We start from the raw sequence: 23,051 nt of genomic DNA, 5'->3' as shown, positions 1-23,051 counted from the left end.
GGAGTTTGATAGATCGACGTAATATATTTCTCTCGAATCCTATCTTCATATTATTATAGACTGACCATCTCTTTTGTTAAATTGTAAAATAGCTATTTGGAAATTTTATATTCTCCTTTTTTTATTCTATAAAATGTGATCTCTATTTGGAAATTCTTCACTGGGGTTAACTTTCAATGTTCATGTGACGATAGTTTCATAATTTTTTGTCAATGCGCGAGATTTCTTTTATTCAAATATTATTGGATCATTTTTACATTGTGTCTATATAGTGACTTGCATTTTTTTCGATTATGTAACACTGTCGATATAAATAAATTTCTTTAGAGAAAAATTATTGACGTTGATTATTATTGACAGCTTTTTTCTTCTTTTAAACTATATTTGTATATAACTTTTAATTTTTGATGTTCATGTATAGCTATTAAGCAAAAAAGTTTTGTTATGGAATTTGTAAAGACTCTTTAAAAGAATATACAATGAAATAAATTTATTTATTTAATTCTTTATAATAATTTCATATTCTTTATAACATTTTGTTTTCCGTTTTTCTATTTTTCAACTTTCTTTTCAAATTTTTGATATTTTTTGAGGGAGCAATAATTGACTTCAAGATTTATTTTAGAGTTAAACTATTAATTTTAGTAAAAATAAGAATTTATTTATAAAATAATTAAACGATCCATTAATTAAAATTATCTAATAAATAATTCATTAAATTATTTTTTAAATAACTTAACAAATTGTTTAGTAATGAATATACACTGCAAAAACGAGTCTCTCATTTTGAGACGTTTTTTAAGACACGAGCGAGATACCAGTTTTTACAGTGTAGAGTCAATAATTTATTCATATAATAATTAATTCGCTTCATTGATTTTAAAAATGAAAGTTAATTGTCCAAGTTACAAAATTAATCAAATAGGTATTATAATTTAGTTGCTCAATTTAAAAATCAAATTGTTCAAAATTGACTTCAACTATAAAACTACATTAATAACTTTAAATAAAAGTATTCAAAGTCTTCAGCTCCCTAATAGCATAAAAATTAATTATCAGTTAATTTACAATTTCAATAATTATCAACGAAATTAGATGCAAACTAATTTTTTTTCAACATTCGATTAATTTCCGATTGATAAAATTTATCCTAAAAATCATCGAATAATTTAACGATCGCAATATTCAAATTGATTACAATTGAAAAGTGCACAAAACGTTAATAAAAAAAAATTTTGTAATTGTAAATTGACCCATTAAAAAAAAGAAATACACCATAATTTATTCGCGGCATGAAACTTGAATATTGAACATTTTGATTTTTATCTGATTGAAAAATTGCTTTTGATAAAAAAAAAGAAGGAAAGAAAAAGTTTCACTTGGTAAAAGAGAAAAGAGATTGAATTTGAATTGCAACCTTCATTCCGGTAGCCCATATATTCAATTATTATCAGCAATCGATTCATAAAAATCAATTCTGATTTTTGAACCATGACTTCTCTTATAATGATTTATTTCATATCATATTTTCATCGTAAACACTTATCTTTTTATGTCGAATTTCGAAATCAATCGAAAAACAATGGATTATGGAAAATTCTATTTTTTTAGGGGGAATCTTTTTATTCATTATAATTTTTTATTCATCTGCCTGATTATTAAGCTCAATTTCTATTAAACGGTATTTATATTTGACAAAATTTCATTAAGCAGAATTTTCATTAACCTGCTTTTATAATTTTTATTTATTATTCATTGCAATTTATCAGCAAAATTTTCAATTATCCTCCTTCTTTATTTAGTAGAATATTTTAGTAGAATTATTATTTATCCTTCAATATTAGCAGAATTTTTATTTCGCAACGTCTTTATTTAGTAGAATTATTATTTTATCTTCAATATTTTTAAGATTTAAATTTAGCAGAATCTTTATTAAGCAGAATTTCTATATTTGTTAGATTCTTTACTTAACAAAATTTTATCAAAATAACATGAATTTCTATTTAGCAGAAATTTTATTCACCTTTTACTAACTTTAGCAAAACATTTATTTAGTAAAGTCTTTATTTAACAGAATTTCTACATTTAATTAGTAGCTTCTTTACTTATTTTAATTTTTTCTATCAGATTTTATTTTTATCAGTTTTATTATTGTTTTTTATTTCTTATTAATTATTATTAATTAACAGTTTACTAAATATGTATTTAGCAGAATTTCTATTAAGTAATCATATTTAGCAAAATTTCTATTCAACAAAATAATTATGCATCAGAAATTCTTTTTAGCTAAATTTCTGCTTACTAGAATTTTAATTAATTAATCTAATTAATTTTAATCAACTATTTCTTTATTGAGCAGAAATTCTATTTGGTATAATTATAAAAAAATAAAAAAAAATAATCAAATTTTATTAAGCAGAATTGTTATACAGTAGAAATTTTATTCAATCAAATCCTTAATTTGTTGAAATTTAATTGTTCGTTAAATTTTCTGCTACGTAAAATCTTTTTAATAAACCCAAAAAAAAATAAAAAGTTATTGACATACATTTTTAGGTAAACAAAACTTTGATTGACTTAAAATTCTGTTTAGTGAGAATTCTGCTGAATGAAAATTCTAATGAATAAGAGTTTTTCAATAAATAAACTGTGTTTTAAGTAGAAATTTTGATTAAAAAAATTAGGGTTTCTCAAAATTTAATTTTTCTGAATTTTGCTGAATGAAAATTCCTATAAAGGAAATGTCTTTCAATTCATATTAAACTTTTTTATTGAATTAAATTTCGTGAATTTTACTTATTCAAAAATTTAATTTATTTAAAATTTTCTTAAAAGGAGAACTCTGTTAAAAATATTCTAAAAAAAATTAAAAAAAAAAAAAAAAAATTAAATTAAAAATTAAAATATTCTATTAAATAAAAAATTCCATTACATTTTATTTGTCCGATATTTTTTATTTATCAAATAAAAAATGGGTTGAATTTATATTTGTATTGAAAATTGAAAAAATGAAATTTCGGCTAAAGGAAAAATTCCAAGAGAATTCAATGAGTGGGCTTGTTTTAAAAAGGAAATAATTGATGTACTCACCCATGAACAGCGTGTGGAGGCGCAGGTCTCGGTGGCGGCGGCAACGATTTCCTTCCCGGAGTATTTTGCCTTGGTGCCAATGGTGGTGGCGGTGAATTCGACGATCCCAAATTGTTGCCGTTGTATCTCTCCGAGGGGCACTGCGTCGCTTTTGGTTTCGAAGGATCCACGTACTTTGGTGGCAAGGCATAATAATTCCTTTGCGTCGTTTCACCATGACGTGAATGATGATTAGGCACGTACTTTGGTGGTTCGTGATACTTTTGAGGACTACTTCCCTCCAAGAAGTGCTTCGAATTCGCCTCATATCCAGTTTTCACAGGACTGCCAATCGAGAAATTATGCGAACCATTCTCGTGATTCTTACTTTTACTGGTATCAATCGGTAGATAATTTGGACGTACTCCTTGTACCGATTTCTCGTACCGTTGGGTTATTAAATCGGGAAGCTGCGCAGGTGGTCTCGACTCGAGTTTTCGGGTTTGTTTCATAGAGACGATTTTTTGGGAGTATCGGAGACTTGATCGGTGGGTGCTTCTGATTCCGTTTTCGATTAAGGTGATGTCTTGTTTGTTTCTGTCGGATTTGGATTTCAACTTTCTTGGTGAGGATGTTTTTTGTTCACTGCGATTTGAATCGGAATCGTCGCTCAACTCGGACGGTGGTGGTGGAAGTGGATCGTCGCAGATGACTTCGTTTTCGGTGATTGTTGGCGGGGAAGGAGGCGGTAGATCCGGACTCGGTAGACGATCGTTGTAGTTTCTTAAGTGGGGTTTCTTGGGCGGCCGTTCGGGCACCCAGTCGTCGATCGAAATTGCAGGACCGACGATCACGGGGCCTAGGAGATCGGTCGAGAGACTGCCGCAACTGTTGCTGTGTTGATGCTTCGGACTCGGGAGTTCGGAATTTAGGGATTTGGTGATTTTCTCCCGCCAATTGCCGGTGGCGTAGTCGGAGGCGGAACTCGCGCGTCTAGAGGAAGGTGGTCTTGGTCTCGGCGGTGGTTGAGGTGGCGGCGCTTGGGAGCCTTGAGTTAATTGTGGTTCCGATCGCCAAGAGGATGTGGACGAGGAAGTTTGGTGATGCCTCTCGTAGAAGGACAAGAGTGCCTTTTTCTGAATCGCCTTTAGTGTTGGATCACTAACTCGGTGGCGTTTCTCCGGATCTAGGTAGGTGTATCGCATCTGTTGTTGCTTCTCCAATTCGCTAATTCGTTCAGCCACTGACAACTGCGCATTTCTGAAAGAAAATTTTCATTTAGAATTCAATTTACACGGTTGCCACAAAAAATTCATTTTTCTTTTTTCTTCACTTTTCCCTGACCTTAAAGAATATTCTGCGATTCATTCTAAAAATTATTAAATACTCAAAAAAATGTTCTATTACATTTATTTACAAATTTCTTGAATTGGAAAATTATTCAAAAACAATAACTTCTTCTTCTCTAAATAAATATTTAATCATTATTATTTTTCCTTAGGATTTAAAATTTACAAAAATTTCACATTCAATAACTTGAAAGAATATTATTTTAAAACGTATACTCGATTTCTTCATGTTTTATAATAATAATTAAAGATGACCGAGTGATAAAATCATTATTACTATAACTTCTTCGAAATTATTTTCATCATTTCAATTCAATCATTTTTTTCTCAAATTTTTAACTAAAATTCTTCAATTATTTTTCATAATTTTTGAAAAAATTCTATGAGAATTTTCAAATTCACTTGCTTATAATACAATTCAACTTTACAAATTTTCGATTATTCGGAAATTCTTTAATTAAATAGGTATATATTAGAAAATAAAAACCTCAAATCATTTTAAAAAATTCAATTAAACTTTTTCACATAAAATGAATTCTACAGAATTGTTAATTAAAAGTATGAAAAATTAATATTTTTAAAGATTTTAATTTAAAACCTTTTTAAAATTCAATTATTTCTAAAAATTTAGGCTATAATGCTTTTAATATTCAATTATTATCGAAGATTTTAAATAAAATTCGCTTTTAATTGAATTTTTATTAGAAAATTCTACAAGAATTTAAATATTTAAATACAAAAATAAATAATATATTGAACAATTGAATGTTTTTTAAAATTGAATTTTCATAAAGAATTTTATCAATAACAAATTTAATATTCAATTATGTATTACTTAAAATTTTATTTAAAATTCATTTTTAAATCAATTTTTATTAGAAAATTCGATAAGAATTCAATAAATTAAATACAAAATAAATAATTTATTGAATAATTGAATGTTTCTTAAAATTGAATTATTATAAAGAATTTTATCATAAACTTTTTAAGAATAATTACTTTTTTTGAGGAATTCAATAAAAATATTATACTAAAAATAATTAAAATTCTGAGATGAGTTTTATTATTTATGATAATAATTGTGTTCTTAAAATGAATTTTATCATTTATGAAAATAATTAAATCCCTGTAAACAATTTAATAATTAATTAAATATATTAAAACATTGAACTAATTTCAAAAGAATTGAAATTATGAAAATTTTTCAAAAATCTAAATGCTTAAAAATTTTTAATTAAATTCATTCGAAATTGAAATTTTAAAAAATTTCAAATTAAAACCTTTATAAGTTCATCATTATATTTTTGAAAATTATAAAAGCAACTCTTTCAAAGTTGAATTAATTTTGAAATATTTTAAGTAAAATTATTAATAAGTATAATAATTTTATTATTGTTCTTCAAGAATGAAGTCTTTTAAGAAGAGATTATTGTCAGAAATAGAAAAATTGATGGTTTTGTATTAGAATTCGTGGAAAAATTATAGGTAGTTCATGAGGCACACAAAAAGACGCGAAAATTGAGAATCTTCATATTTTTGCTAGTATTTTTAATAAAAGTCCCTAATTTGTTCGAATTCTCTTATAAATATGAAAAATGAAAAGAAAAATGACCTTGAAGTGGGAGACAGATCGGTGGGTTGAGTGGTGTTGACAGGGTAAAGTTTCCTTTGACTTCGTTCGCGATCGAGATAGAGGACGCTCTCGGAATGATGTCTCTGTGGAGTTTGAACACGAGCACTGTGGGCGATCAGTTGCTTACTGCCCTGAACTCCATTGACGAGACTCACGTCCGACATGGAGCCGTGAAGAGGATTCCAATCCTGATTTTGCGACGACGTCTGCTGTCGGGCTTGATAACTTTGAAACTTTTCCATTTGGTCCCATTGTAAACTTTTCGATCTGTCGCCATCGATACTTGATTCCAGCCACTTGCTATCGTGATTTGAATTTGTTTGTTGGCAAACGTCGAGACTTGATAGGCAATGACCAATGACGGAGGGCAGGCTGGTTCTTCCCGTTTGTTTATTGCGATCGTTCATCCACTTTTCGCTGTGCCTCATTTTCGTTGGTGTCAGGTCAACAGTGCTGACGTCGCTCATTGACCCCTGCCATTTGTCATGGTGATTCGGTTGTTGACTGGGTAAGCCACCATTGACGCTGCTGACGTCCGACATTGAGCCATGATGCCACCTGTCGGAGTTGACTTGTCGCGGTGGCATTCCACTCGAAACGCTAACGTCCGACATGGATCCGTGCCACTTGAGGGTCTCGCTGCTTGAAGCACTGCCACTCGATGTTGTCACTACACTGTCTCTTCCTTCCCTCGAGCCCTCTTCCCAATTGGGAGTCGGACGCTGAGCCACCGCCTCGCTATCTCTTCGCAATCTGGGAAAATACATTTAACATTTTTCGGTAAATTCATCAAATTATCCATTCAAACAGTGAGACAATTTTACATACCGATCGAGAAATGGCGTATTAGTTGTGGAATCAACACTCGAAACGTAACTGTGGTAACCTTCGGATTGTGCGTAACTTGCTTGTTGAGAGTGTTGTACTCGCGTGTATTCCTCTAAACCCGCTTGCGTCAAGGTTGTTTCACGGTAAATATCCACCTGAAAAATGATAAATCTCAATCAATATTTGCAAATTGTGAGCAGAGGCTAAAAAAAGGACTAAAAAAGGACTTCAAGTGTGAAGTGTACCTGAGGCGTTTGCGGATCTTGATAGCTTCTGACGTAGGCTTCTAAATCAGCGTGACTGAGAGTCTGCGATGTTGCTTGCTCTCTTTCGGGCGGCGACGGTACGACGTATTCAGAATCGCCCAAGGGTTTACCTTCACGATCAACACGAGGCCACAATCTTGGCTCATCCTCCGAGTTACTTCGATTTCTAGACTCAAAAGTTTCGGCCGGTATCTTCTCGCAACGCTCCATCACAGTCTTCAGCTGTAATTTAGAAATATTGTAGTATTTCAATCTCAAATATTTCATACAACTTTTATAATTCATTTTTTTCTTTTTTTTTCTTTAATTGGTAAAAAGTACCGAATATAAATCTAAACTTCTTTTCCACTCTGTCAAAAACAGAATACTTTCTTGAAATTTGAAGACTGAAAATTAATACGTGAATTGTGACAAAACGGTAGACAGCGTGGGACTGGAGATTAATTACGATTTCTTGATTACTTGTTCGGATTGTGAATTACTTTCTCATCGAAACAATGACAAAGCAGTATGACATAATAATCCTCTCGAGGAACGAACAAAATGAAGAAAGTTATTCTCGATATGTAGTTCATAAATCATGAATAATCAAGGATCTAAATCCAGAAGACTTCTGTTGCGTCCCATATAATTAACAAAAAAATCGTAATATTTGCGTTGCGATTACTTGTCATTTTATTATTCAAAAATTGACCTTAATTAGAATATTTAACAAAAACTTACTCAACAATTTATTTTTTATGAAAGCAAATTCACTTTTACATCGACAGTGAACAAATAAATAATATTTTGAAATACCAAAAACAGGGTTTCCACAGGTCAGGGAAAAATCAGGGAAAGTAGAATTGGTTAGGGAAATCAGGCTAAAGTCAGGGATTTTTAATAAAAGTACTGGAAACAATTAAATTTTTAGAAATCTAATACAAAACATACAATCTTTTCTATTTTTTATAATAATTTATTTCCAAATAACTTAATTCTTGAAGAACTAAAATTATTAAATGAATAATTTTACATGTTACTTGAATATTTCAAAATTAACTGAATTTTAAAAGACTTCTATATTTACAATTTTCATAAATATATCAACTGCAAAAGGTTCTAATTAAAAATTTTATAAAATTTAAATTTTCAATGAATTTAATTAGAAATTTTAAAGATTTTTGAAAAATTTTGATAATTCAAACTCTTTTGAAATTAGTTAAATTAATATATATTTAATTAATTATTAAAAATAATGGATTTATAGAAATTTTACTCAATTTAATGATTTTTAATATCTAAAATTTTAATAAAGTTTACAAAAAGAATTCAATTATTTAAAAGAAATTTTAATAAAATTCTACGCAAACATTTAAATATTTTTATAAATAATCAAAATGTCATAAGAATTCAATTGCTTACAGATTTTTTAGAAATTTCTTCGTATTAATTCAATTATTCTCATAAATAATAAAACTTGTCTCAGAATTAAAATTATTTTTTATACAATTTTAATTGAATTTCTCGAAAAATGCAATTATTCTTAAAAATTTCATTAAAATTCGTCGAAAGAACTCAATTATTTAAAAATTTCGTTAATAAAATTCTTTATGAGAGTTCAATTTTTAGAAACATTCAATTATTCAAAAAATTAACTATTTTTGTATTTAAATAATTGAATTCTCGTAGAATTTTCTAATGAAACTTTATTTAAAAATGAATTTCAGTTAAAATTTCAGATAATAATTGAATATTAAAAGCATTATAGCGTGAATTTTTAGAAATAATTGAATTTTCAAAAGGTTTCAAATTCAAATCTTTGATAATTTGAAATTTTTAAATACTTTTAACTAACAATTTTGTAGAATTAATGTTCTTGATAAAGTTTAATTGATTTTTAGGGTTCCGTACCCCGGTAGGAACCCTATTGGAACGGTTACAAAAATGACCATGTACCCCCCCTCTAGCACTCACAGTTTTACACCTAGAGAGCTAAAATTTCGTACACGTATGTATTTTCACGCGTAGATTACAGGAAAAATATAGCGAACGTGATTGGGATTGATCTTCATAGAGTTTTCGACGAAAAACATTAAATTTTGGCCATTTTTTGCAAAAAAAGGCATGTACCCCCCCCCTAGCGCTCACAGTTTTTTACCTAGAAAGTTGAAAATTGGTATGCATATGTATTTTCAAAAATGGATTAAAGGAAAAATATAGCGAACACATTTGGTATTGATCTTCATTCTGTTTTTATCGAAAAAGTCAAAAATTTTGAAAATTTCGAAAAAAATCCATGTACCCCCCCCCTGGCGCCTACATTTTTTTACCTGGAGAGCTGAAAATTGGCATACTTATTCGTTTTTACGCATAGATTACAGGAAAAATATAGCGGAAGTGATTAGAATTGATCTTCATGGTGTTTTCATCGAAAAACTAAAATCTCTTTTTGCAAGCTCGAAAATACTTTAACCCTTGCTGGTTCTCTCAATTCTTAATCTAGTGGACTGGCGTTATACATTTTTATTTGTTTTTTCGTGCAGATTTCAACAAACATACAGAAAAAATTATTGGAATTCATCTTCATATTTTTTTTTGCGAAAAACTAAAAAATTTTTTCGTTTTTTAAAAAAAAGTGTGTACCCCCCCCTTGGTTTTTACAATTCTTGGCCTATTGGACTGCAGTTTTGCTTATTTTATGTATTTTCGTGTGTAGATTTCAGGAAAAATATAGCGAACATGATTGGATTTGATCTTCATATTTTTTTCATCGAAAAACTTAAAGTTTTTAAAAATTTCGTCAAAAAAGCGTTTATTTCACCCTAGCACTCACAGTTTTTTACCTAAAGAGCTGAAAATTGGTACACTTTTGTATTTTCACGTGTAGATTACAGGTAAAATATAGTGGAAATGATTAGAATTGATCTTCATTGCGTTTTGAGCGAAAACCTAAATTTTGTTTTTCAATTTTTGATAATAATTATACCTATGCTAGTTCTCTCAATTCTTAGTCTAGTGGACTGGCGTTATACATTTTTATTTATTTTTTCGTGTAGATTTCAACAAACATACAGAAAAAATTATTGGAGTTCATCTTCATATTTTTTTGCGAAAAACTAAAAAAATTTTCGTTTTAGAAAAAAAGTGTGTACCCCCCCCTCCCTTGGTTTTCACAATTCTTGGCCTATTGGACTACAGTTTTGCTTATTTGATGTATTTTCAAGTGTAGATTTCAGGAAAAATACACCGAACATAATTGGATTTTATCTTCATATTTTTTTTTAGCGAAAAACTCAAAATTTTTTTAAATTTCGTCAAAAAAACGTGTTTTTTACCCTAGCGCCCACAGTTTTTTATGTGAAGAGATGAAAATTAGTTATTTATTTATTTTCACCTGTAGATTACAGAAAAAATACAGCGAAAAATATTGGAGTTGATCTTTATATTTTTTCCAGCAAAAAAGTAGAAGTTTTAAACGAGGGTACGGAACCCTCGGTTTTAGTACGAGTTCTACTCGCACTTGTCCGGTTTTTGTTTAAAAATTTTTTGAAGTTTTTATTTTCTAATATATACCTATTTAATTGAAGAATTTACGAATATGTAATGAAATTTTTGTAAAATTGAATTGTATAAGCAAATGGATTTGAAAGTTCTCATAGAACTTTTTTAAAAATTATGAAAAATAATTGAAGAATTTTAGTTATAAGTTCCAAAAGAATTCAATTATGTAATTAAATTTTTTTTTATAAAATTCTACACAAACATTTAATTATTTTCATAAATAATCAAAATGCCATAAGAATTGAATTGTTTACAGATTTTTTAGAAATTTCTTCGTAATACTTCAATTATTCTCATAAATAATAAAACTCATCTCAGAATTTCAATTATTTTTGATTCAATTTTAATCAAATTCCTCGAAAAATGTAATTATTTTTAAAAATTGTATTAAAAGTCGTCAAAGAAATTCAATTATTTAAAAAATTAATAATAAAATTCTTTATGAGAACTCAATTTTAAGAAACATTCAATTAGGGGCTGTCCATAAATTACGTAACACGTTTAGGGGGAGGGGGGGTTCGAGAAAATGTTATCATATGTTACATGGGAGGGGGGGGGTCAATCATCATTGTTACGTAATATTTATAAGGAACTTAATCTCTTTATAATGGATAAATTTTTGAAAAGCTGTCCCTTGCCGCCACTTCAATATAAGTAAAAATCGAATCATTTCGCGAACCGATTCTTGGGAATAATATAGGTACAATTTTTATTGTTAAAAAATCAATGTTATATTTTTGGTTGTTCAGTATGATTAATAAAATTATTCCTCTAAATGTTTTTTATATTTAACTTAATTTTGTATTGCTATTGTACGATATAAATACTAAAAATAGCAGTAATAAACAAATTTGTTTCGAAAAACGTTAGTAAAAAAATATTTTTAAAAATTACGTAACATTGATAAGGAGGGGGGGGTGTAAAACGATTTTGTTACAACTTGTTACATAGGGGGAGGGGGGGTTCAAAATTTCACTAAAAACGTGTTACGTAATTTATGGACGGTCCCTTATTAAATAAATTATTTATTTTTGTATTTAAATAATTGAATTCTTGTAGAATTTGCTAATAAAAATTGCTTTATAAATAAATTTAATTGAGGAATTTACAAATAATTATTGAAATTTAGTAAAATCTCGAGTAAAATTAAATTGTAATCAAATGGACTTGAAAATTGTCAGAGAATTTTTTTAAAAATTATTAATAATAATTGATTTGAAATAATGAAAATAATTTTGATAAAGTTACAGTAACAATATTCTTATAATATAAAATAATGATTCGGTCACTTTTAATTAAAAATTATAAAACATGAAGAAATCGATATTGATATCTTCATGTTTTATGATAATATTCTTTCAAGTTATTGAATTTGAAATTTTTGAAAATCTTAATTCCTATGGAAAAATAATAACACGGAGAAAAATGGATATTTAAGGTAAATATCTGGATGTTAAAGTTTAATATTTTTATTCTTTAACATAGGGAATAAAACATAGGGAAAAAGTAAATATCTGGATGTTAAGCGTTAATATCTAGTATGTGATTTGAATATCTAGATATTAAAGTTTAATATTTTTTATGTTAAGAGTTAATATATTTTTTCAATATCTACTTTTGAATATCCAGTTTTCTCCGTTAATGATTGAATTTTTATTTAAAAAAGAAGTTATTGATGTTTTCGAATAATTTTCCAAATCAGGGAAAAATTAGATAAAAGAAAATTATATTTTGGTGGCAACCCTGAAAAACTATCGATTTTGAATTCCAAAAGTAAAATTACATAGAAAGACGGATTAAATTTTTGTTCCTACGGATTTGAACTTGAAAATATTAACTCACTTACTATAAGAAAATTGTTTTGAATGAATAGCATTCATTATATCTATTTAAACAAGAATGAAGTGAAGTTAAATAAGATGAATCACTTGAAAGTGGGTTTCAAGTTGAATCCCAAAGTGAAGTAAGAAGTATCCAATTAGAGGAAAATAAATTCCAAAGATTTACATATTTGCAAATGCAAGGTAGGCAGACGTTCCTTAGGGGAGGTGAGGGGGTGTGTATATATCTTTTTCTCTTTCTCAATGAGAGAAGCAAACAAACGATTTTTCGAGTTCGATGACTCGTCGACCTCGGGGGGAATTTTCGATTCGTGTGGGTGAAATAAAAAGGATCTTTGATCTTATAGAGATCCCCCTTTGTAGTGACAGTCGCAAATCGTCAATGTATTGTTAATATTCCAATTACAAACTACCACCTACGTATAATATATACGTTTGAAAAATTTTTAACGTCAAAAACTCTCCTGATTAAGCTAATTTTGTTTAAAAAAATCTTTAACTTAAAAAACGATCCTTATACATCATACAGTATGCATGCAGGCTAATTGTTTATAACATTTTTACACCAATAGGTCTTTTTTAAAAAATTATGTAATATATGTTTTAGTAGTGGTTTTTAGCGTAGAATCAAATAGCGCTATAAGTTTCTTATAAAAATCGATTTTTCTTCATTTGTTTAAGTATAAAAAAAAAATTGTTAAAAAATATTTTTTTAACATTCAACGACAAAAATTATCATTAGATCCCATGCCAGGATTCCAATAGTTAATTTTATTATATCTGCATTCCTTTGCCTGTAGGCATCAATGGGTTAATGTAAAAAATCTTTTCCTTAAAGCATTTTTTCAGTTAGTAGAAAATAAATTTGATACAATAACGTTTGACTTTTGTTCCACTGAAGACCATAAAAATAAAAAATTATAAATATAAGCCTGGATAAAGTGTGGAGGAAAAGATTTTTTACAATAAAAAAGGAAAATAATTTTTATAAAAAAGTTTAAAATATATAGTTAAACTGTTTATAATAATATTTATAATATATATATTTTCAGTAAATAATTTTTTTAGGAAACTCCATGATGTCCTTAGCATATTTTTTGAACAATAGAAAATTATTGTTTAAACAAATTATTGAAAATTTAATTTTTCTTAACTTTTTTTAATATTATAAAAAACTGACATTTATTTATTTATTTTCAGTTTCCGAGTTTTCAAATCTAAATATCTTGCAAAAAAAATTTTTTTTTGCAAAACTGTTTGGCACAGTTATTTAGTACCCCAAATACTACAAAATTACAAACTTTAAGAAAAATCGGTGATCCACCATTTACTTTTCGTATGGAACTGCCCTTGATATAAAAATTTTAATTTGTAGTATCAAATAAATAGTTATTTGTAGCAAATTCGAATTATTTAAGTCAAATGAATGGAATAATTAGATCTAATAAATATTGCTTTAAATCAATTAGGAAAATTACTTGATTCAGTAATGCATGGATTTTAATTCAAATAAATATTTATTTGCATCAATAAAATAATTTTTTTAAAATAACTAAATATTTATGGGACATTCCGCACGTCAACACGGACAGAGCTCTAAACAAAAATTGCTTTGATAGATTTAAACGTTCTAGGGCTTAAAAGATTTCTACATTCATGTACTTTAAGATGGCGATGGGCGTTTTTTGCAAATTTTCATTTCCGATGCCAATAGAGCTGTCAAAAGTCAAATGGTCCGAAAATCTTAAAATACTTTTATGAATTAAAAGCAAAAAACGAGGTAAATTATTCTGTAACTCATTCTTTAACAGTTTTTTAAGGTCCCCGAATATAAATCTAAAGTTTTTTTTAAAAAAATCTAAAATGTCGGATCCAATATGGCGGACAAAATTCAAATTTTATCAGATTCGATTAAAACTTGTTACTCGGTGGTTTTTAGGGTCGCTGATTACGAATCTACACTACCGGTCAAAATTGAGAGACCATCCATTTTCTGGTGATTAAAAAACATTTTAAAACATAAAATGTATGGATACTCAAATATTTTGCTTTTTATTTTTTGAAAGATGATAAAATTTTAAACAGAACAAGATATTTCAGAAGTCGTTTGGCCAATAATTCATTTAGATATTTTTAAAAAATCGCCATTTTCAATGTTTTACAAAAATTTCAATAACTTCTAAAATAATGAACGCTTTTTACACTAGAAAAAAGTTGGTGTGATTTTTGTTGCGTGTTAAATTAACCAATGTTAAACGACATAGAATGTGGCGCCACCTATGACGGTTAAATTTGTTGCGTGTTATTTTAACACCAAATTCGGTGTTAAAATAACACTTTTTATTTTCTGTGTAATGATCTTAGGCTTATTTTAAAGGTCATTTGCTACACTATAAGAATTACTTATAGGCATTAACGTGTAATTTTTTTCTTAGAAAATGCAGGCCGTCAAACTTGGACCAAAAAAATTCAAAAAATTTGGAACAATTTTTCTGTACTATAAACTATTTTCGAAAATACATAAAACATTATATGGTGTAGATTTTTCAAGAAAATTTAATAAAAAAATACGTTTGAATTTTAAAAATTATTTTTCTGTAAATAAGAATGTTTCAAATTTTTTATATTTTTTTGGTTCAAGTTTGACCGCCTGCATTTTTTAAGAAAAAAATTACACGTTAATGCCTATAAGTAATTCATATAGTGTAGCAAATGACCTTTAAAATAAGCCTAAGATCATTAAAAAGCGTTCATTATTTTAGAAGTTATTCAAATTTTTGTAAAACATTGAAAATGGCGATTTTTAAAAATATCTAAATGAATTATTGGCCAAACGACTTCTGAAATATCTTGTTCTGTTTAAAATTTTATCATCTTTAAAAAAAATTAGCAGAAAAAAATTTTAGTTTTAATAAATTTTATGTTTTAAAACGATTTTCATTCGTCTGAAAATGGGTGGTCTCTCAATTTTGACCGGTAGTGTAAAGTCACTTTTTAAAAATTCAAAATGGCGGACCCAATATGTCGAATAAAATTTTCAAATTTGATCCTATTTCCTTAAAACGTGTTACTCGGGGGTTTTTAGCGTATCTGATTACGAATTTGAAGTCACTTTTAAGAAATTCATACTGTTCATAATGTTCTATAATGTAAACAATTGGTTATTATTACAAACTTTAAGCGAAATGTATCAAAATTGGACATTTTTTTCAGTCAAATTTGAAAATTTTTTCCGCCATTTTGAATTTAAAATTTTTAAAAAGTGACGTCAGATTCGTAATCAGCGACCCAAAAAAACCCCGAGTAACAAGTTTTAATCGAATCTGTTCAAATTTGAATTTTGTCCGCCATATTGGATCCGCCATTTTGAATTTCAAAAAAAAATTTCAGATTTATATTCGGGGACCCTAAAAACTGTTAAAGAATGAGCTACAAAATAATTTACCCCGTTTTTAGGGTTCCGTACACCTACGGTGTATCGGCGGAACCCTATTGGTGAGACTCTGTTGTCCGTAGCCAAATCGTGTCCCCCCCCTAGCGGCTAAACTATTTGACCTAAAGAGCTCAAATTTGGTACAGATATGTATTTTCACACGTAGATTACAGGAAAAATATAGCGAATGTGATTGGACGTGATGGGCATAGCGTTGTCAAGGAAAAACTAAAAAATTTAAAAAAAAAAATTTTTTTTTTCTAACTTTTACATTATTTGACCTAATGAGCTGAAAATTAGTATCCTAGTGTATTATTACAGTCTGACGACAAAAAATTTATTTAAGAAACTTTTTGAAAAAAAAATCAAAAAAAAATTTTTTTTAATTTTTTTTTTCAAAAAAAAAAAATTTTTTAAATTTTTTTTAGTTTAAACACGTGGCATTAAATATTTTAAGGAAGAGAGTGAAATTTTAAGAGAATAAATGAGAGATTGTTTTCTGACTTTAATTTCTTAACTAAAAATAAAAAAAATTGGACAAGTGCGAGTTGTACTCGCACTGCAATGGCGGGTTTCGCACACAAATATTAAAACAATACTTGCAACATTGATCGGTAATTGGTAGAATTAAAATAAACAATTATAAAAATATATTAAAATCATTTGATAAAAAAAAAAAACTAAAAAAAATTAAAGTATTGTATATCTAATATTGTAAACAATAATAAGCAGAGGAACTATAATAAATTTTGAAAATTTTGTTCCTCTGCTTATTATTGTTTACAATATTAGATATATACAATACTTTAATTTTTTTAGTTATTTTTTTTTATCAAATGATTTTAATATATTTTTATAATTGTTTATTTTAATTCTACCATTTACCGATCAATGTTGCAAGTATTGTTTTAATATTTGTGTGCGGAACCCGCCATTGCAGTGCGAGTACAACTCGCACTTGTCCAATTTTTTGCTTTTAATTCATAAAAGTATTTTGAGATTTTTAGACCTTTCGACTTTTGACAGCTCTATTGGCATCGGAAATGAAAATTTGCAAAAAACGCCCATCGGCATCTTAAAGTACATGAATGTAGAAATCTTTTAAGCCCTAAAACGTTTAAATCCATCAAAGCAATTTTTGTTTAGAGCTCTGTCCGTGTTGACGTGGAATTTCCCTTATTTATATCAAATATGCAATTATTTTTCATAATTAATTATTTTAATTTAGACCAATATCTCTTTAATTGCGTCAAATAATTATTTATGTAGTCCTTATACCAAATTTATAATAAATAAATTAATGTTCTTCTATTTGCATACGTAAAAGTATTAGCACGCTAAAAAAAATTATCTCATTCAAATAATTTTTTTTATCTATATATTTATTTGATTCAAAGAACTTGAATTATACGAATTTACGAAACTTTTTTTAGAAAATGCAGGTTGGCAAACTTAGACCAAAAGAATTAAAAAAATTTGAAACAATCTTATAAACCCCTTCGCTGTTTGGAAAAATAATCATATGATTGGCGTTATAGTGATAGAACACTGCTGCGTATGCGTTATAGTGATAGAACACTACTGTGCATGCGTGATACTAATAGAACACTACTGCGCATGCGTTATAGTGATAGAACACTACTGCGCATGCCTGACATTGGTAGATCACTACTGCGCATGTCTGACATTGACAGAGCACTATTGCGCATGCCTGACATTGACAGAACACTACTGCGCATGCGTTATAGTGATAGAACACTACTGTGCATGCGTGATACTGATAGAACACTACTGCGCATGCCTGATATTCATAGAACACTACTGCGCATGCGTATATGTATGTACAATGAGTATATGTATGTATATACGATACTATGAATAAGTGATAAATGATAAAAGTCGAACGACTGAACGATGAAGTACGGAAGTACACGAACGACGGACGACAAAACGACAACGAATATGTTAATATTATAGGAGATTATTATGACAGCTAAAATGGTGTATATTTAGTATATTATATTCTAAATTATGGGAGAGAGAAACAAATAATTACAAACCTGTTGCGTGAATGTGGGATTGGGCCTTTTGTTATGGGGTCTTGTGTATTGTGCTGGTTTTTCCTTGGGATAATTTGTGTGATCTGTCCACGATTTCGAGCGATGGGATCCAGTGTTTGTCGATGTGTGAATTTCCTCTTCAGGATGTCGTTCTGGAGCACTTGGCCAGGATGGATATTTCTCGTGTCCTGGACCGTAACAGACGCTCTTGAGACTCGAGGCATCTCTGACCGGTGGCGTCGGCGGTGGTGAAGATTCGTCCCTCTCGTTGAGCGGGAGACTAAAGCTGTCGAATCCGATGCTCTCACTGTATCTGCAATTTACATTTTTGTTTTGCAATTTTCAATAATTCTATTTACTACTTTTTTAGATTTCAGCGACTAAAAGCTACTATTTCTGTTTCTTTTTTTTTCATTTTTATTAAATTTTGCAAAAGAATTCAATTATTTAAAAAAAATTGATAAAATTCATCCAAAATTCAATTATTTTCATAAATAATTCAATTATTGGCAAAAATTTTAATAGAATTCTTCGTAAAATTTAATTATTTTTAAAAACTTTTCGCAATTTAAAGATTTTCAATATCTACCTACTATTTTCATAAAATTTTCAAACAGAATTCAATTATTTAAAATTTTTTGTAAAAATCTTTGTAAGAATTCAATTTTTTTCATGAATAAAATTTTCTCAGGAATTTAATTATTTAAATTAGAATTTGAATAAAATTAGTCGAAAGAAATCGATTAGGGTCAGTTGGGTGAGTTGGGGTAAATCCGGTCAAAATACCTACTTTTCACAAATGACGTAAGTTTTTTATTATAAAAGGCAATACTTCCGGTTTTCTATTGCATTAATTTCTCCCTTGTGTTCCCTACATTAATTTTGTGGAGCATAAAAAAATTTAGATAAGCTTTAATCGCATAAAACTAACTGTCCGGATCTAACTAACTGTTCCTAAAATTTATTGGGGTAAATCCGGACAGCTTAGTTTTGAAGCGATGGTTTATTCTCTTAATGTACAAAAGTGTAAGTCGGGTTGTCGGGGTATGAAATTTGGTGGCACGCTCGCGAATTTTGAGATGACGTATTTTGTTTAGCCTATCAAAGTGAAGTATGGACAAAATACCGGGAAAACCGCTGACGATTCCTGGAGCGATGGCCTTGTGATTTCACTTCGTCATCGTGCCTCGAATCGGACAGCGGGGTCTGCGTCACATTTTATTTTGTTTAATATTTTTGTATAAAAAGTAAATTGATATTCATAATTGATTAATTTGTGTATATATGTATGTATCGAAATGCAATTCGAATAAATAAATGAATAAATGAATTAATAAAATTGAAATAAATAAATGAAACATCAAAGCGTACATTGCAGAATAGTTTTTTCTAAAATGAAAACATTGAATGAGGGAAATTATTCCTTGTTCTTTTTGTAATACTTGTCTACATAGATAACCATTATCGGAAGCTGTGTATAAAGGTACACGTACATTATATATATATATTTTCTGTGAATAAATAAGAGACATGAAGAGCTTGTGTGTTAGCGATAGTTATGAAGCTTACCCGCTGTCGTTTTTATAGCCTGGAGTATTCTTCTTGTAGCCATCGTTGTAACCGGTATTCGAGGCCTTCTTGAGATTCTCGTTATCGATGTCGTTTTCCGTGGACCTTCTAGAATTGTCGTTCCTTCGCCGATAGTATTCGCTAGCAGGGATCGAACGAGATGTACTCTTGAGGTTGTAGCCCTCTTGAGGATACGTTGTGGTGCCCTTGTAATTGGCAACCTCGGACACGTGGCCGTGATTCGTGTATTTGAAAGAGCCTGGTGGTCCCGGGGCCTCATCTTGACCGCGATAACCTGGCGGTGACGGTTGCAGCTCCGTCATCGTGTAACAAACGTCCCCCCCATCCGGGATGCACCTGAAAATTTAAACCACAACTATTTTACAATTTATTCTCTAGATTGTCTTCACTATTAAATATTTATGGTACCTATTTATTATTTTAAATTTATATTTATCCACGGTTCACACAAAATTTTTATTTTATTTCTCTCCCACTTTTCCCTGGTTTCCAAACAAAATTTTCACTTTTTCCCTGACTCTAAAGAATATTCTGATTCACTCATCAATAACTTCATTTTTAAGATCATTATTATTTTTCTATAGGAATAAGATTTTCAAAAATTTCAAATTCAAACCTTTTTGAAATTCAACAACTTAAATGAATATTATTATAAAACATAAAGATAGCGATCACTCCAAGTCGAAGACTCGGAGTGATTGTATCTTTAATTTTTAACTGAAATTCTTCTTTAAATCAATTATTATTATAATAATTTTTGAAAAAGTTCTTTGAGAATTTTCAAATTCACTTTACAATTCAATTGTACGAAATTTCATTAATTCGGAAATTCTTCAATTAAAAATAGATTAGAAAGTAAAAACTTCAAATAATTTAAAAAACAATAATAATTAAACTCTTTCAAAACAAATTAATTCTACAAAATTGTCAGTTAAAAGTATGAAGAATTCAAATTTTCAAAGATTTTAATTTGAATCCTTTTCGAAATTCAATTATTTATAAAAATTCATGCTACAATGCTTTTAATATTCAATTATTATCTAAAATTTTAACTACAATTCATTCATAGGAAAATTTTTATTAAAGAATTCTACGAGAATTCATTTATTTAAATACAAAAATAATTCATTCAATAATTAAATGTTTCTTAAAATTCAATTCTCTTGAAGAATTTTACTAAAAAATTTTTAAATAATTTAATTTCTTTGACGACTTTAATAAAATTTTTTAAAATAATTACATTTTTCGAAAAATTTGATTAAAATTGTATAAAAAATAATTTAAATTCTGAAACTAGTTTTATTATTTATGAGAATAGTTGAATTATTACGAAGAAATTTCTAAAAAATCTGTAAACAATATCCCAAGTAGAAATGTCCGGAGTTAGGACGGAGTTAAACACCGACATGGTACTGACTCAGTACTGACCGTCGGTACTGACTTTCGGAACCCGATCAGTACTGGGAGTATACTGACTCCAAAACCGAATCAGTACTATGTCGGAGTTAGAAAAGTTCTAAAATCAGTACTGGCAGAAAACTGGCTTAACACTAAATCAGTACTGCGAAGGAGTTAAAAAAACAATCAAAATTTGTTATAATGTAATTAAACATTAAACATCGTTTGATTTATTAACAATTAAAATATTTGCAAAGATTTGTAAAAACATTATTCATCAACAATAATATCAAACATTCTATTAATTTATTATTAACTAATAGATATATTTTAATAATATAATAATAAATTATTATTAATTAATTATTTTTAGAATTATTACGTATTATTAATAATAAAAAAAATTTTATTTTTTAAAGCTGTATATATATTTTTATTTATTTATTTAACAAAAATTTTTCTTAAATAAATTTTTTTTTATTATTATTTTAATAAATAATTAGATTATAAATAATAAATAAATAATTATATTAATAATTTTTACCATATTATTATGATGTATCTATTAATTACTACATAATGACTTGATAAAATGTATATAAAGATATATGTATAATAATTTTTCTTGAAATAAATATAATATGCAGTGGATTTATTATTAAAGCACTGTATATATCGGTCCCACAATTCAAAAGGAAGTTTATGCGAGACAACTCCCGAGCTTGCGTGGCTATGCGGTATGTGTATTCGACTTGCGTCCTCGAGGTCTAGGGTTCGGTCCCCCGTGCGTGCGATATTTTTCCGTCTTAGTTTTAAGTGTTTTGTGTATAATTCTTAACAGTTTTACATAAAGTATAAGTTTAAATAATTAATAACCAGTAATAATAATAATTTAGTCATTAATTTAAATAAATAAGATTTAAATAAATAATGAAAAAATAAGAAAAATATTTTTTTAAAACTTATTTTAATAAAAGGAATTCTAATAATTAATTAATAATAATTAATACTAATAATAATTATTAGTATTGAATAAATTACTCCCCATGCTTTAATAATTAAATAAGGAGCTTATACTGACCGCCGGTAAAAATCAGTACTGGACAGCGTTACCAGCCAGGGTTTTCCCAGTACTGACTTAGTACTGGAGTCAGTACTGCAATACTGGCAGTCAGTACAAGATCAGTACTATGCCAGTATTACATTTCTACTTGGGATTGATCATATGACATTTTGATTATTTATGAAAATAATTAAATGTTTGCGAAGAATTTAATCGAAACTTTTTTTAAATAATTGAATTAATTTGGAAAATTTTATTAAAATAGTAGATAGAAGGAGTTTACACCGTAAGCCTTAAATATAAGCCTCCGCGAGCATAAACGGATATGCCTCCATGAGGATATACTTGCGTCTGCGCAATGTGTTTGCCTGCAGCTGTGTTGTGAAAGAGTTTGCCTTGACCACGTGTTCGCGCAGGCGCAAATATATGCTCCTGGAGGTATATCCGTTTATGCGCGCGGAGGCTTATATTTAAGGCTTACGGTGTAAACTCCTTCATATTGAAACTCATTGTATTGTGGAAAATTTTTGAAAATAATTGAAATTTTAACAAGAATATTTTATTAAAATTTATGAAAATAATTGAATCCCTGTAAAAATTTTATTATTTATGGAAATAATTGAATTACTGCGAAGAAATGTATAAAATTTTTTTAATAATTCAATTTCTGTGAAATTTTTAATATATTATTTATGAAAATAATTAAATGTTTGTGTAGTTTTATTAAATTTTTTTTAAATAATTGAATTCTTCTGGAAAATTTTATTAATGTCTGCTCTTGCCAAATATGACCTGATCGACTTCCGAGAATATTTTAATATTAATCGGACAAGAGTGAGGATTAGCGGGTTCAATCGCAGGGTCGATGAATATTGTGAATGATTAGGATAATCATTGACATTCGCAATTCATCGACGAAAGATTCAACCGCGGCTATACTCTCACGTGCCGGCTGAGGACACGGAAAGGTAGTTTTTC

The 23,051-nt window shown here is 28.3% G+C and overlaps 1 protein-coding gene across 1 annotated transcript in view; it reads right to left on the bottom strand.

Annotated features, from left to right (window-relative positions):
* Positions 1–19,948, bottom strand: part of LOC122513079 (protein Shroom) — a 259,002-nt gene extending 239,054 nt beyond the window's left edge. Inside the window, exons 1-6 of the mRNA XM_043629313.1 lie at positions 19,592–19,948; positions 18,023–18,335; positions 7,125–7,367; positions 6,880–7,034; positions 6,031–6,804; positions 3,091–4,329 (exon numbers count right to left, since the gene is read on the bottom strand). Coding sequence (XP_043485248.1) covers positions 3,091–4,329; positions 6,031–6,804; positions 6,880–7,034; positions 7,125–7,367; positions 18,023–18,335; positions 19,592–19,914 — 3,047 coding nt within the window. The 5' untranslated portion in view covers positions 19,915–19,948. The remainder of the gene's footprint in view (positions 1–3,090; positions 4,330–6,030; positions 6,805–6,879; positions 7,035–7,124; positions 7,368–18,022; positions 18,336–19,591) is intronic.
* Between the last annotated feature and the right edge of the window lie 3,103 nt (positions 19,949–23,051).

The sequence above is a fragment of the Leptopilina heterotoma genome, unplaced genomic scaffold (genome assembly GCF_015476425.1).
Source record: "Leptopilina heterotoma isolate Lh14 unplaced genomic scaffold, ASM1547642v1 Lhet_133, whole genome shotgun sequence".
Lineage (NCBI taxonomy): Eukaryota > Metazoa > Arthropoda > Insecta > Hymenoptera > Figitidae > Leptopilina > Leptopilina heterotoma.
This window is presented reverse-complemented; position numbering and strand designations above follow the sequence as displayed.